Genomic DNA, 16,019 nt, shown 5'->3' on the forward strand with positions numbered 1-16,019 from the left:
GTGCCTGCTTCAAATTCATTCAATTTTCATTAATATTGTAATTGAGTTGCAGGTTCACTTTAGAAAGCATTACAGATTTTATCCTACATACAAATTTGGACAAAGTTTTATAGCACAATTGGTTCTTATTCCATTAATCCCGTTTCTTTAGATACAGCTGTGTGTTTCATACTGTTACTTATCCTTCAGCTTATTTACTAATGAAAAGCAGAATGCCCGTTTGCTGGTTTTAGCCAAAATACAATAGAAAAATACATTTTCTAAAGGTACAAATTATCCAAGGAAACTGGGGATTAATGTAATATTCAGATAATGGATATTTGCCAATGTAGAAGAAAATCTAGTCAACCATTTGCAGATGTACCATACATTTCACATGAATTTTGTGCTTGTGTTGTGCTTCAGGCTGGTGGTTACCTTATACTGAAAAATAAAAGAAGAGGTTACAGGGTCATAAACAGAATATTTAATTAGATTTAGGCCTGGTTCCATAAAAAGGTCACCAAATTTGCACACACGATTAATTGAATCCACATAAAACTTAGTTGGCCGGTCCAGAAATAGTCTAATAGCCGCTTACATTGGTGACCACTCTCCTATTATCTGGCAAAGAGACTTTAAGGACTGAAAGATCCAGTGAGGGTCAACTTTGTACTTGGCATGCTTCTTACCGTTACCAATGCTGCTCACACTATCTACAGTGCCTGGCCTAAGCTAACCTAAGCTAAGCTAGTTTGGGTAGGTGGGGTGGTTTATATAACAGCTGTGGGTAAAGGGTTTCTTTACTGTACTCCCATGCATAAGGCAACCCATTTATATGGGAAACTTCAAGCAGCATTGTGTGCAACATACAGGTGTTTGGCCAAACTAGTGCAGCCTCATAGTTGTGAACGTGATCTTGAACCTGCCAATGAATCAGGAACAGCAACACATAGAAAGTGCATGCTAAGACTAAAAAGAATTATGGACAGGCTATGGAAATTCACACATTTACATTGTCTTACCAACCATACTTACGTTTATAAAAAAACAAGTCTTTACTGAGTTTTGTAGATGCAGACACTGTGGAGCAATGCATCCAGAAATTTCACAGCAGAAGCAATAAACTATTTAAAGTCTTGGCATTCTGTTTTAACCTGTCCTTGTGCACCTGCTCTGTGTTTAGAGATCAGAAGGATTAAATGATGCCAGGTACATGATGGGGAAGAGGGGAGGAGCAGAGTGGCTAAAATAAAAAATAAATATACTTCTATAAACTTTGCCTGCAGGTGTAGAGGTCAGTGAGCACTTTAGTTAAAAACAGTTAGTATTTTTTAAAATATAAATAAACATTAGAATGTAAATAATCTGGCCACAGTGCCAACAACCAAAAACCTCTCACCCCAATACCATTTCACTACTATGCTATGAAAAATGTATTTTATTCAAAATAGGAATGGTTTCCTTTAAAGAAACCCATGTAAATTCAGAATTTACATTTACCTTTAAAAGCTTCCCCTATGTAGATCTTCGAACATCCAGAGATTGCTGATGGTTGCTGCTATTTTGAATGTGATGTCATCAGCCATAGCAGGGTTAGAGAAGCCATTCAACCAAAAATCCATGAAACCCCAGGGTTTTTCCTGAAGTTGCCAGGCGTTTCTTGAGCTGTAGCTGATTGACCTCCCAAAAGATGATGCCTGCCTAGTTCTGGGGCCAATGCCACTTGGTAGAGCCAAAAACATGAAACCAAGGACCTTCTTAGCTGTCTGCAAAGGTGGCATTCTAAGAAACAATCAACTTACTGGCAACGAATGCAAATAGCATTTTCCCCCATTGAGTGATCATAGCATAGGTTCCCGACACCTGGAAATTATTTTAGGGGCGTTCCTCAGAGGTGAAAAGGTTGAGCAAGACTGCTTTAGAGTATTCCACTTTGTTCCTCTCATGGCTACTAAAAAGTAATTATGTAGGGAAGCTGATGCAAAAGGGATCCAGCAACAACAGAAAAAAGACGGAAAAGAAGAGGTGATGTGCAAGTAGGGTGAGGGTAATGTACAGGAATTGCCTCTGACTCTAAAGTTTCAATTCCTTTGCAAATACTGCAAACATGAAAAAATGTTTATGGAAAGGAAAACCACATCTAATTTACATGATTTTGTCGGATTTTCCTTGCACTTTTTTTAAATTGGTGACAGGGTCTATTTAAAACCGGAAAGACCCCATGCAAATGTCAATCCATCTACTGTCATATTATCAACAGCTGTTTTCCTGCCTAAACTATTATCTTTTTTTGCTTACTGCAGAAGTTTATGGAAAGTTACAGATTCATAGTGCTTATACCAGCAAACCGTGGACACGTCTCGGGGCTGACATTGCGTCTGGAAATGAAATGTAGGTTATCGGGAAGAAAGTCTAAACACAGCATATTTGAGTATTATCTCTATACCTGAGATGACTCCAATGCCATTGTTAAATATTGTCTAGGGGAATGCAAAGTTGTTGGTAATGGTGACCACTAAGAATGTGCTGCACACAAACTAAATGACTATAGAACATTATTCTTATTATTGTGGTTATTTAATAATATTGCTGTACAAAAAAAAATGCTACAAATAGGAAGATATATTAAAAACACATTGAAAAAATATAAACTACTTAATTATGTGTATGGTAAAATATACTCAACAAATACAAGGAACTAATCTACCCCTTGTAAGAGGACAAACTAGATGTTAAAGAGTTGCAATGGTCATTTAGATTATATTGACAATATATGACTTGTCATATAGTGCAGGATATTGGATCAGTAAGATATTTCTTAGTGAGAGTTATAGTAAAGCTTAGCCAATCTGACCACTGGACCATGACAGCCGTCATCACCCAGAAGCCTACTATACCTGTTAAGGTCAGGTAAAGTCATTTTAAATCAGAACATAGTTTATTTAAATTCTTTATGCGAGATTGGCATAGGTCTGATCCAAGTCAGAATCCACTCCATCGGAAACAATCTAACCCACACTAGCAACTACCATTGCTGACTATCTTTCAGAAAAGTTTTCCCTGGTTGTCTCTGGCTTAGGAACTTTATAAGTCATGGACCTAGAACATGAGTTCTGTAGGTGAGACAAAACTCCTCCAACTCCATGTTCAAAAGAAATGACTGTTATTTGGCTCATTGCAAAATAAAAAAAAAGTCTAAATGTTCACCTTATATCTCTCTCTGTCCCTCATTCAGTCTTGGCCTTCTTTGGGCTACATGACATGGAGCTTTTATTTGCACCACATTTAGTGAGCCTTAAATATTAAGAAGCAGCCAGCAGAGCAGTGTTGTTAAAGTAAATGACTGGTTGGGGAGTATTCCACACAGATCTGTATTAGTTCATTGGAGCAAGGAGTGGAGTTTGTGGTATTTAATTGAGCAAAGAATGGTCATTAAACTTTTAATATATTTGGTATTTTGTAATCAAATCTAACATCTACTCCGTTTGAAAGCATTGGATAGTGTATGCCCAACTTTCTTCAAAACTGGAGTCCCCAATGGATTTATTAAAGTTCATCTTTTAACCTACCAGTACCATTTTAGATGTTTGTTTTCATCTAACTGTTCTGACATTCTGATGTTTGCTGTTTTATAGGATGCCATTAAAAGACATTGTTGACTGGCAGCCAGGAGATAAAATCGTAGTTAGCTCTACTTCATATGAAGCTCATCAAGCTGAAGTTGGCCATCTAAGAGACATATATGGTTCGATCATTCGAATTTGGGAACGACTCATCTACCGACATACTGGTGAGTTCTGATGCAACAATTCATAAATGCAACATAACAAGCAAAACATCTTACAAAAATGTGGCAATTTAGTAAAGTGAACAAAATTTTGACTCCATGAGCTCAATTTGTTATTGCTCCAGACTTGCTGGATCACCCAGATTGACCCACGATAGTCTTTTTTCCCCAGTCTTGAAGACTAAATAAATCAGGTCAAAATCACAAAGCAACCAAAGACGTAAAATGATGGTTCTGAATACTCACAAGGAAAGTTCCAAAATGTTTTATAGAATCCTTTGGAAACATCAGTCCACTACTATTATTATCCAATATTTATATAGCGCCAACATATTACGCAGAGGTTTACAAAGTCCATTGTCGTGTTACTAGCTGTCCCTCAAAGGGGCTCACAATTTAATGTTCCTACCATAGTCATATGTCAATAATACAGTCTAAGGTCAATTCCTGGGGAAAGCCAATAACCTAAATGCACGTTTTTAGCATGTGGGAGGAAACCGGAGTACCGGAAACACACGCAAACATGGGGTGAACCTGCTGAGATTCAAACTTGGGACCTAGCCCTCTGAGCCACTGTGTTGCCCTCTATAAAAGATGTTAAATTTTAGTTTTTAAAGAATTGTGTTGAATCTGTCAATGTATTGCCCAACTTTACAAATCACCTAATTCTGGTGGTTTACTTGATTGCCAAGTTCCTTTCAAATTCCCAGTAGAAGGAAAGTGGACCACATGTATGTACAGATTTATACAGAAAATATGCTTTGTCCTCACAGGGCAGACTAGGAGATTGACTTGTTTCCCTTGTCTATACCTTGTGTATATTTTCCACAAACCCAAGTTTTGCCCAAGTGATGTAAAAAAATCATGTGTAAGATCTGACCGCAGCTCCGTAACTGATCTGACTGTGTAAGAACTGTTCCTGTCATAAGCAAATTCAGGTCTAGTGATGGTTGAACCATGGTGAAGAAGTAAAACTCATGCTCCCCATATACAGAAGTAGTTCTTCATTCTGGTGATTTAACAGAGCAGTCTCTACGACAGAATTCCTCAGAACCCACCAATGGGATGTGTTTTGCAGAAAACATCAGACATGCCCTTTAACAATTGAAGAGCTTTGGCCCTGACTTACTTGGAGGCATGCTGGACCCTTTGCAGAGGGACAACTGTTTCCATATAGAGAGCAAAGGTCCTTCTCTACAATATGCTAGCATTTGACTTATCTACTTAATTAAAGCATTTTGTAACACTTCATACACCTTTCGTTTAGATACACTCGGAATGTAATTACTTAAAGTTTATTTGGCCCATAAGAAGATTTTTGTTCTGTACAGCCTACTGCTAAAGTAAATTCTTTTGGAAAAAAAAAGTGAGAGTATTCTTTATATAACTGAAGTGTCACGGATCAGCAGAGAAATCATTTTACAGAATGTTGGCTCTACTTTTTCCCCCACTGCAATAAATCTAATAATGGAGATTATTGGGATTAAAAGTAGCCATTTTAGCCGGATTAAAATTTTGAAAATCATCTTTCCTATTTCATCGTTGAGTGAATCAGCAGGGGCAATGATGATCCAAACTATTACAGTTTTTCTTACCATCCCTATAATCCTTTAGTATTTATCGCCCTTGAAGTTTGTAGTTTATTTAGTTTAGTTCCATACTGAGCCACTTTAACCCGTTTTCTGCCAATGACATGTATTCTACAACATGTAAAGCTCATGGCTGCTATAGCCAGCTACTGGGGAAGGAAAGAATAAGGAAAGTATATTACTGCTGTTTTATATTCATTCCTAGACACAAAATACGTGAAGGGTCTTTAAAGTGAAACATGGAAAATGTGTATAGGTTTACTGATTAATTTATTATTTTATCTTGACATTATGTTTAAACCTTCCCATAAGGCACCACCTACAACATAGAGAATTCCTGGAGAATCCCATTGGCAGCTGAAGTTGGACTGTTGTCTCGAAATGTTTATATTGAAGCTGATATACCCTGTACTGGGAGGATAAAAGTGGGACAGCATACAAATACTCAGGGTGAAGAATGTATTGGTAAGTTGTTGTTCTGTCTTTGTTTTAACATTATATGCTTAAGGTAGGGGGGGTGACTTTACCACACAACCACAAGAGGAAGGTTTAGGACTAGCCCTTAATCTCATACTCTATATATAATGGTAAAAACACACGGGAAGTCAGGGTGGCTAGCAAAGGGTATGAAGTGTACCTATAAATGTGTGCTTGCATACTTGTTGAGAACCTTTAACAGAATATTTACCATAGTTTTCTCTTTTCAGGAACTTTACAGCTTTCAAATGTTGAAATTTCAAACTTTGGATCATCTTTACATTCAGCAATAACTTTTACAAACACCACACACCCTTCTTCAATTGTATCTTCAAGCATTCACCAGATTTGTGGAGGTGGGATCCATGCCACTGGCAGCACAAATATTTTATTACATTCTAACTTATTCTTTAACATCACTGGCCATGGAATCCACTTTAATGGAGACAACTATACTGTAACCAATAATCTGCTGGTTTTAATAAAGCACCCGGATACCCAATCAGAATGGGTTAAAGGAATTAAGATGCATTTCCTTAGTCAAGCCTCTTTGTCTGGGAACGCAGTTGCAGGATCAGAAAGGATTGCTTATCATGTACAAGGTCAAAGCTGTTATTCAGATGAAATCTCTTTCTCAGCCAACGTGGCCCATTCAAGTCTTCATGGTGTTCATATGTACTGGGATGATGGTTTTGAGAAATGTACAAAGATAACTGGATTCATTTGTTATAAGAACTATGACTATGGGTTAATTTTCTTCCTCCAGGGCAGTGTAACGATAGAGAATGTTGCTCTTGTGGACAATGGCATTGGCTTGTTTCCAGTGGTTTCCCAAGGATCGGCAGAGTCATATAGGTACCCAAAGCACGATGTAACTCTTCGACACTCAATAATAATTGCATCTAGCCCCGTGTTTGATTGTCTCAGAGACAGGATCAGACCTTCATCTGCTTTTGTCACAATGAGAGACCGAGCCCCAACATCACCATTAAGAGGTCGCATTGGCATTCTTTGGCCATCATTTACTGAAAGGCCATGGCATTGGCCGAATTATCCATGGCACATGCTAGGAAGTGAAGGAGCTGTCCCAGGCATCATGAAGCTACAAAGTGAGTTGGGGCTTTACCATCCTTGACTTTGAAAACCTAAAGCAAACCTATCAATTTTTATAAACTTAAAAAATAACATCTTGTGAAAGAAAAAATCAGTGGGCATTATAATGCAGTTTGCTAAATTATCTTTACTTTCAAAAACAGGAACATTTATTTTGACTTTGCTATTAGTCTTCCACTTACAAACCAGTCCATATTGGCTATATGTTGGTGGAGTAAAAACTGTGATCGCACTTACTTGCTTTTTCCAATTTTATTTTTTGTTATAGTAACAGCTGATCTCTCTGCAGCAGTCCAACACATTCTTCCATAGTGTTCCAATCAACAAAGCTGCTCATGGAGCAAAAGTGTAGGTATTTAAATAACTTAAGTCACTCATGTAAGATTTAGGCTGGAAAAGAAGCCTTAACCAGTGCTAAAATTCCTAAATTCCTAAAAATGTCTAAAAATCCTTAAAATGGAAGGAAATTTCCTGACAATCCACAAGGTTTTACCATAAAAGGCTCAACATGCCAAAAGGGAGTGATTCTCAGCCCCTCCTACCCCCACCAGTGCTGCAGCGGTGTGATGTTCCTCAACCCTCCATCAAGCCTAGTATTATTTTCATGCAGTCTTTTTCTGAGTTTGTCTTAAGTCTTAAGCCATCTTCTCCGACCCATTGAGTAGAAATGACCACACACAATTCTTAAAGCTTTGAATTTCTTTTACAAATATATAAGAATTAGATGCAAATAATCTCCAATAACTGTACATTCACCTAAAAGTTTTGTGTATAGAATATACAAAATTTGAGTTCTCCAGATTGAAAATCTCTTTAATAAAATTCCTGTCTGTTTTACTATTCTATATCCCTCATTGAGATCAAAGGGGCTTCCCAGGGTTTAACAATTTGCCCTAATCCAAACCATAATCCATAACCAAACAGATTTGTTTATCTGGGTTTGCAGCCAGTAGCACACCACTTAATGAGTTCTTTTTAATGGTTTATTTTTTTACTAATATAGAGATTATTTTCTCACCTCCACAGATGTTACATTTTCTGGGTTTAAGAGGAACTGCTACAGCAATGACGCCGACACGTGTATAATGTCTAATCCAGAAAGCCCGGCCATAATGACCCCGGTAACTGGAAAACGGATAAATATGCTCCAAGTTCCACTGGAAAACATGTTCTACTTCCATCAGATGCCGAGGTATGCTGACACAAAGAGACTTCATTTGACTAATAATGCAGCCATTACAAACAATATAAACAAACTCACCAAATAAAAGAATGGAGCTAAAGAGTCTATAACTGGTGATTTAAGGGAGGTATACAAGTTTGGATTTTAGGTAAGACCCTTTGTTAGCTAAGTCTATACATTTTACCATGTTATTTTTTTTCTTTTTATAATTTTAAATCTGAAGTTTTACAATGAGGGTCCTTGTCCAACATTTCCTGCTATAAGGGTGACAATGCCCCTATCTCCCAATTGTTTAACACCCATATGTTGTCGCCATGTCATACAATCTCCCGATGGAGACTAAAAGTGGTTATTCCAAAACAGATTAAAAAGGCAGCTTCCACTGTTGTCACCATCAGGAAACCCACCCTAGGACGTGCAGTCATTGTATTTAAATAAATATCAACTGTACAAAAATATCTTTAAAACTGTCACACTTACCTCTTCCTCACTAAAGCGCAGGCACCACTCTCTTGCACATGCGGGCAGTTCTGACCCAGTTTCGCCTATCCTAACCGTCAAACACGAAATAGCCTCCTTATCATTCCTGGCTATTTAGCTAGCCGAGACATAGCACTCGGCGCTCGTGCAAAGTGTCTCCACTAGTGGCATTTCCTGTACACCTGTTGGCTAATTCAGTGCCCATGTCCAGCTCCTGTGTTAACCTCTTGTTGTCCAGTCTGTTTCACAGCAAATTCCCCTGTGCTGTTCCAGTGTTCCTCTCTGTCTGTAGTTATCCCTGGGTCCCCTAGTGCCTCCTGTTGCTTCCAGTGTCTCCCGTGTTCCCTGTGTCTGCGGTAGCCCCTGTGTCACCTATGTCTATTTCCTGGATCCCTGGTATTTGACCCCTGGCTTGTGACCTGACCTCTCTTGCTTACTGCCTGCTTCAACCCCGGCCTTCCTTGACAAATCTTCTGCTTAGTGATTTGGTACCCTGTTTCATCCTTCCCACCTTAGTGCGCCCAAGGGCCGCAACCTGGCAGTAATCAGCATCACAACATCCTCACCACTAGAGGCTCTGGAGAAGACCTGATTACTGCTTAGACTCTACTCTGCGCCTTGGCCCTTCCAGGGCTCACACCATTTCTGTGCAAGCAGTAGCACCCCCTAGTAGCCTTGTCTCCCCAAGTGCGACAACAATGTTGTTCAGTTAGTTTTTTTATAAATCTATTTTATTCCCATTTCTGCAGGCACACATTTCAATGCAGGCAGATTTGTTCATGTAATGGCTTTTAAAGTACCAGAAAATACCTATTGGTACTGTTGGTAGTCCAGTTAGCATCTTTCTTTCTGCTATACTGAAATCCCAAGCAGTATTTTTAGGCTTGAGTTCTTCCCTGGTGGACATTATCCCAGGGGCCATTTTTGGATATTTTGTTTTCCTAGGCAAGACACCTCTGGCAGAACCTCCACTTTTCTTCTGCTCTCCTACCCCACCAACCATCCCAATCTCCATCTCAAAACGTATCTACAGTTGATGTACGTAAAAAAATTTTAGGCCTAAACTATGTATACAGTACTTGTCATATATTAGTTGCCCAAGACGAATGATCATGCTTGTCTCGTGGGCAGCACAGTGGCTCAGAGGTTAGCACTCTGGTCTTTGTAGTGCTAGGTCACAGGTTTGAATCTTGTCCATGACACTGTCTGCATGGAGTTTGCCGTTTTTCCTCCCACATTCCAAAAACATGCAGTTAGGTTAATTGGCTTCCCCCCAGAAATTCACCTCAGTCTTAGAAACTCACCAGCAGTGACTGCCCACCACTCCAGACTGCTTCCAGGACAGAATGCTGTTGGATGTTCCATTCTTGTGGACAGAATTATCCTTTTGCTAGGCATTTTCCACATAGCATAGTATCTGAAAAGTATAGAAAGTATAGATAGTATAGAAAAATCCTGTTTTGTGTAGATTTCCTTGCACAAAATTGGATATTTTTTGCAAAAGTGATCCTTTATCACCTTTTCTAAGGTAAGTCAATTATTCCATCAAAGTGATATTTCACCTTGTTAAGTGAACAGTCCACATTCATATAGTATATTACCCCCTAGAACCAGTCATGTTGGGTTAACGAAGAACTAATATTTCTCCTTGAGGTGAGTCAACCTCTGTTTGTGCAGCAATCAACCACATTTACATATAGCTCTATTTATCTAACATTTTGTCTTGACAGAACTCCACATTGTCCAGAATCCCTAGAATGCACTGGAACTCAGAATGCTTTATTCAAGGATCTAGATGGAACTTTCACAGGCCTGTCTCCTCCAGTTTCCATTTTCCCCAAGTCAGAACTCGTTATCCTGCAACCTTGTTTCCACTTTGGTAAGCCAAAACTAAAACAAGTATTTATCCTTATAAAGACACTGCAGCCAAACATCTAAATGAACAGCTGGAATACATATATGTGAGTTCTTGTACATGACAACTCATGATTTAATTTAATATTATTTAGCTAACAATTAGCACTTTCATTTTCAGAGTTGTGAGACTGGAAGAACAAGAGCCATAACCAATCTGAAACTCACCTAGGATTAAAAGAAACTTTCCCCTAATTTATAGCTCCCCTCCAATACGTAGGCTACTTTTAGACCAGGGGTCCGCAAACTCTGGCCTTAGGCCAGATACGACCTAGCCGGTAGTTCGTTCTGGCCTAACGCCCCCTGGCTGATCCGGCCCAATGCCGGCCGGCAACCCGCAGCTCAAAGCCGCTGGTTGGCGCTCTGATCAGCCAGGGGGCATTAGGAACTACCGGAGTCGGAGCTGCCGGAGCTCCAGTGCCGCCCCTTGCAGTTGCTCCCCTATTTACTGCAGCCTGGGTTGATACTTCTGCCGCCGCGGTAAATAAGGAAAGCTCCCTAAAGATAAATCCCTCTCCTCCGCAATGCATACGGAGGAGAGGGATTTCACTTCAGGGGGCGTTCCCTGGTAACGGGTGGAGTCATTAGGGCGGGTCAAGTCTAGTCTGCTCCCGCCCACCCCATAAATGGCCTAGTGGACATAAAACTTTGCCGAACCCTGGTTTAGACTAAGTTATCCATTTTACCAGGCAGAAGCTTGCAGTGATGCTGCCTCATGTTTTTTTTTAGGAATAACATACAGCATCCAAGAGTGGTTAACCACTCCAACCATTTACAAAAATTATGCAATCCCATTGGAAGTTAAAAACAACACCACTTGCAACAGCAACCAAATGACTGCATAAGTGTTTGCAAATGCCTAGCAGAAACCTTCTGTTACCTAATGGTTGCCAGTAGGCGTTGGCAGTGATAAATGACACAATTTTTACCATTAGTCTGATCTTAATCTAAATCATCCCATTTCTGAATACCTAACCCATAAAGAGAGATATTAAAATAATACTGCTAGCTGTTCAAAAAAAAGGATTTTTTTTGTTTTCTGCAGTAGTGGAGTTGTTGAAAGACCCATTTCCATTTTGAAAGATCTGTTTCTAAATCAACTTAACTTTTCAGACAGACAGCCCCATTGAACACACATTGTTATGATGCAGAATTTGGCCTAATAGGCCCAATATATTAATGCTCCCAAAGACTATCATACAGGAAGCTGAATTTGCAAATGTTTTTAAACCTGGACCAAATCCATTCAAGGTGTACTGGATTACTCAGGTTCTCCTACGATAGTCTATCTTCTTTAGTCTTAGAGAGCCTTTTTAAATCAAACCCAAGGACTGAAACCCAAGCCCAAGCCCTAAAGCAGAAAAAGCAACCCCATGCGCCATGTTTGGTTAGTTTGAGGTTCTTTTCCTGAAATTCAGTCTTCAGTTTGCATCATCCATGTCCACTGTTAGATGTCCATCTTAAATTTATCAGTTCAGTCATTTACTGATTGTCTATATATGCACCAATTGTGGCAAGAGTTACCTTTTATAAAATGTTAGGGTTCTTGAAGATTTCTTTAAATATCAGTCATAATAAAGTAATTTTTGGGCTGAATTTGCAAGACTAGTCTACCCTAGACAAATTCGAAGTTGGAAATATGCATTATTTGGTTATCTCCTCATTTGACAATTTATTTAAATCCACCCAAGACTTCTATGCTTTCACAACCTTCATTATGGGGGCCTTGGAGAGCTCTTTGGATGATGATGACACCATTTCAAAGAAAAATAGCTTAGAGTGGCTTAGATCCCTCAACCTAGATATCTGAAGCCCTGGATATATATGTGGTTGGTTTCACCTGCATATTTTCCAACAGGGTGGATTTGAATTGGTGATGCATGTAGGATTGTACTTACTTTTGCATGTGACAAATTTGTATTATCATTTATTTAAATAATCAGAATCATTTTCAAATGTTACTTTTATGTGTCTTGTGTTCAAGTATATTACCTATTGAATATGAATTGTTTGAATGAGGATCAATAAGATCAAATATAAAAATAGGTGTTCCTGCTTCCTGTTTAGGAGATAAATTATAGCCAAAAGCCCATCAATGCGGAAGCATAGGCTAAATAAAGAAATGAAGAGAAAAGGAAACAGGTTTATTTGGCAATTTTATGATAATTTTTTTTGTCATATATTATGTTACAAAAGTAAGCTATGAATTGAATACAGTGAGGCTTAAAGGTCTAAAGCTTCCAACTGAAAGTCATAGGATGAACTACTAATTTCTATACATAACCCATCTGCATTACAACTACATATCAACAATGTCTCAGTCCTGACGGCTTTCGCCTAGTGGCTTCCTCAGGGATAGGTTGAGACTATATGAATACTAAATAAAACACAATTTAATATAATACAATTAATATGTAAACAAAGTATTAATATTACTTTTATAAAAGCTCTCAGAAGAGACAGATAAGAAGAGGATTGTGCATTGTATGTGTATCGACTGAATGTGGTAAGTGCAAAGTCCTGGAAAAGTTACAGTTATGGTATAATTTAAGCATAATTTTGTTGGTTACATATAATTGTAAGGGATTTTTCCCATAAAGGGTACCCAAATACTTCAAAAATGTAATATTGCTTCAAGACATCAATGCTACTAAGAGACACATAAAAAAGATGAATAAAGCTGAATAAGTTCTAGAACACTTAGAACACTGAAGATCAATAAGATCAAAGATCAATGATGAATAAGATTTGTCCTGCTCATTGGACAGGGCGTTATGATGTTCATTGTCCAATGAGCAGGTTTGGTGGGGAACAAAAGCTGCAATGCAGAACCAGTAAATAAGTCAACTGCCTGGCTGTGCCTTATGGAAAATGTGTGATCATACAGATTTATATTCCAAAACAGTAAAGCTGTATATGTGTTTCAATTCTGTTTGCCTGGAGTCTGGCTTTAAACTTGTACTCCAATAAGTTCCAGCAGCGCACAAGAAATAACATACAGACAAAATCCGTATAATGAAGAATATCTGTTCCGCAGATCGCTCGTTTTGCTGGCTTCATAGCAGAAAAATAACAGCCTTCGCTTCCCTCGTCCGCTGCTACGAGAACTTCAAACAGCATTTTTGTAATTTTCTTTTATTCCGAGCATCCTCATCCTTCAGGACTGACAGGCCGCCGGAGTTACAAATACAACTGGAAGGCTGACAGAGGACCTGTCTGCTTCTATCTGAGCTGGAATATGGCATTTTCTTGTAGCCGGAGGCAAAATCTCATTTTCTTTCCTAACCAATTATAGGCCTCAAAGACTGAGACTAGGTATGTGTCTCTTTAATCTCTGCTCAAATTTATGTTCTCGGCTGCGACCGTTGAGATTGCGGATGTCGCGGCTTTCCCAACATGAAATACTGTCAGGGATCTCAGGCAGAGCCATAGAAAATGGCTGGAAGTGTGCTATCTCTCTTAGGCCAAGGTTACATATCCGATCTGTCGATGATTTTGAAGGATAGTTTGTTTTTCTTAGGACAGGAAAGGCCTTCATTTATGGCCGGGTGAGCAAAATGTAATGAAGTCAAGACATCATCTAGTATAGGGGTGGGCAAACTTTTTCAGTTAAGGGCCACAATCTGATATAAAATTTGACAGTGGGACCAGGCCAATGGGAGAGTGGGCGGGGTTATGCCATCATGACATCACTGATAGTGACATCATGATGGCATACCTGCCCACTCTCCCATCGCAAGCTCCGAGCCTGCGATGGGAGAGCGGGCGGGTTGTGTGCAGGGACACAGCCTGCGCACCTCCACGAGCCGGGATACAAACTGGTGACGTGTCCTGCGGCTTTGGCCAGTGCACCCCTCACCAAGGTCCTTCTTCTGACCCTGCTCGGGGTGGCACAGGCCAGAGCCGCGGACCACCCAAAGGGCCAGAGAAAAGACCTTATCGGGCCTAATCTAGTATTATCTTCTTACCAGTTTCTGTTGAACACCTTTTATCAGTGGAGGTTTGGTGGATGTGTCATATTGATTTGCATTATGCAAATATAGGCCAGCATGACGTCGGTCATGATGGAGCCGGAACAAGTGGATACAGTACCACAGTACGCACGCATTCCCAATGTGGTGTGGGTCTTCTTTAGAAGAGAAGGAGTGACGGACCAGCTAACCTATCCGGTGAATCAGATTTTTGGAGGAATGTGCGGGATCCAAAAATTGGAAATTGTTGCAGTTCACGAATTCCCAAAAAAGGCTGGATTTGAGGTCTTCGTGTCAGAACGGATTTTTAAAAAAATTTTAATATGTTGGAAAGAGAAGCAAAATGAAGAAGGACCATAAAGAATTAAAATTATTCCGCATATCGAAGAAGATGTGACCTTGGTGGTGACAATGTTTTCTCCTTTTGTCCTTGTGGATGAAATAATTTTTTTGTTTCCTTTTAACCTTTATTGTTTTTTAAACAATACTGAACAGAGACAACATATAGATATAGATATATAACATTCTGTTCACTTATCACACTCAAAGCAAATCTTCCAGCAAAATTCACAATTTGCCGATCGCTACCTCTGATCCTCTTCTAACCCATCCCGTAGGATCCAGCTAGGTCTACCTTTAATATATATATACATATCATCTCAAAAAAATCAGCAGAATACATTTAGACCCACTTTTCTGCAAATCAGACCTACATTGATATGTACATATCTTAGATTTCCAGTACAAATGAATACGAAGCATTTACCAAAATATCCCCATCCATTAACAATAGGAAGCTGCGCAGGACAGAAACTGCAACGCAAATCCACTAAAATGCTTAGCATGTACATACCCTGGAAGCACAAAACTTTGTTCCTCTGCCCCATTTTCTAGTATGCTTATAAACTGCAATACTTTCACAGCATCTCTTCCAGAAGTTCTATCACAGAGTTTTAGATTCAGCTATTCTCTTTAAAGTCAGATGTTATCAGTATGGTGAGCGTCAGCAGAGTCCTCTCTTATTTTATTCAAAATTAGTACCTTTATATTACCCGCTTTCTGTTGTGGATCAGGCACATTCCTCCGACCGTGTGATCTCGCTGCTGCTTCCTGCTGAGCTGAAGAACAATGGAATAACATTTTCTCCTATGGATAACAAAATGAGAGAAACCAAAACTGAAGTGATTACAGAGAAAAGTCTTTTGTAATGAGCAAAATGTAAACCTGTCTTGCTGGTATTATGGTTAATATAGTTACATACATATATATATTTAAATATTTATATATACCAAAAGACATAAAGTAAATAGCAACATTCACAATGCTATAAACTAACTTATCCCAACCTTTTTAACACGGGGGAACCCCTGGAGATAACTTTCAGGTCTTTAAGGACCTCTGCTATAATTAGTATATCTACAGATCACAGTATATTGTTATGGTGGGGGGGGGGAGAATGTCTCTTGCATTGCTGACCATTGGGAAGAATGTCACTCAAGAACATTGATGTCATTTACACTGAC

The 16,019-nt window shown here is 39.1% G+C and overlaps 1 protein-coding gene across 1 annotated transcript in view; it reads left to right on the top strand.

The window, feature by feature from the left end:
• Positions 1–16,019, top strand: part of LOC140329675 (fibrocystin-like) — an 81,493-nt gene that overhangs the window by 33,399 nt on the left and 32,075 nt on the right. Inside the window, exons 6-11 of the mRNA XM_072410068.1 lie at positions 2,286–2,373; positions 3,618–3,772; positions 5,671–5,823; positions 6,066–6,944; positions 7,975–8,140; positions 10,342–10,490. Of these exons, the coding sequence (XP_072266169.1) occupies positions 2,286–2,373; positions 3,618–3,772; positions 5,671–5,823; positions 6,066–6,944; positions 7,975–8,140; positions 10,342–10,490 (1,590 nt within the window). The remainder of the gene's footprint in view (positions 1–2,285; positions 2,374–3,617; positions 3,773–5,670; positions 5,824–6,065; positions 6,945–7,974; positions 8,141–10,341; positions 10,491–16,019) is intronic.

Source organism: Pyxicephalus adspersus, chromosome 4, assembly GCF_032062135.1.
Source record: "Pyxicephalus adspersus chromosome 4, UCB_Pads_2.0, whole genome shotgun sequence".
Classification (NCBI taxonomy): domain Eukaryota; kingdom Metazoa; phylum Chordata; class Amphibia; order Anura; family Pyxicephalidae; genus Pyxicephalus; species Pyxicephalus adspersus.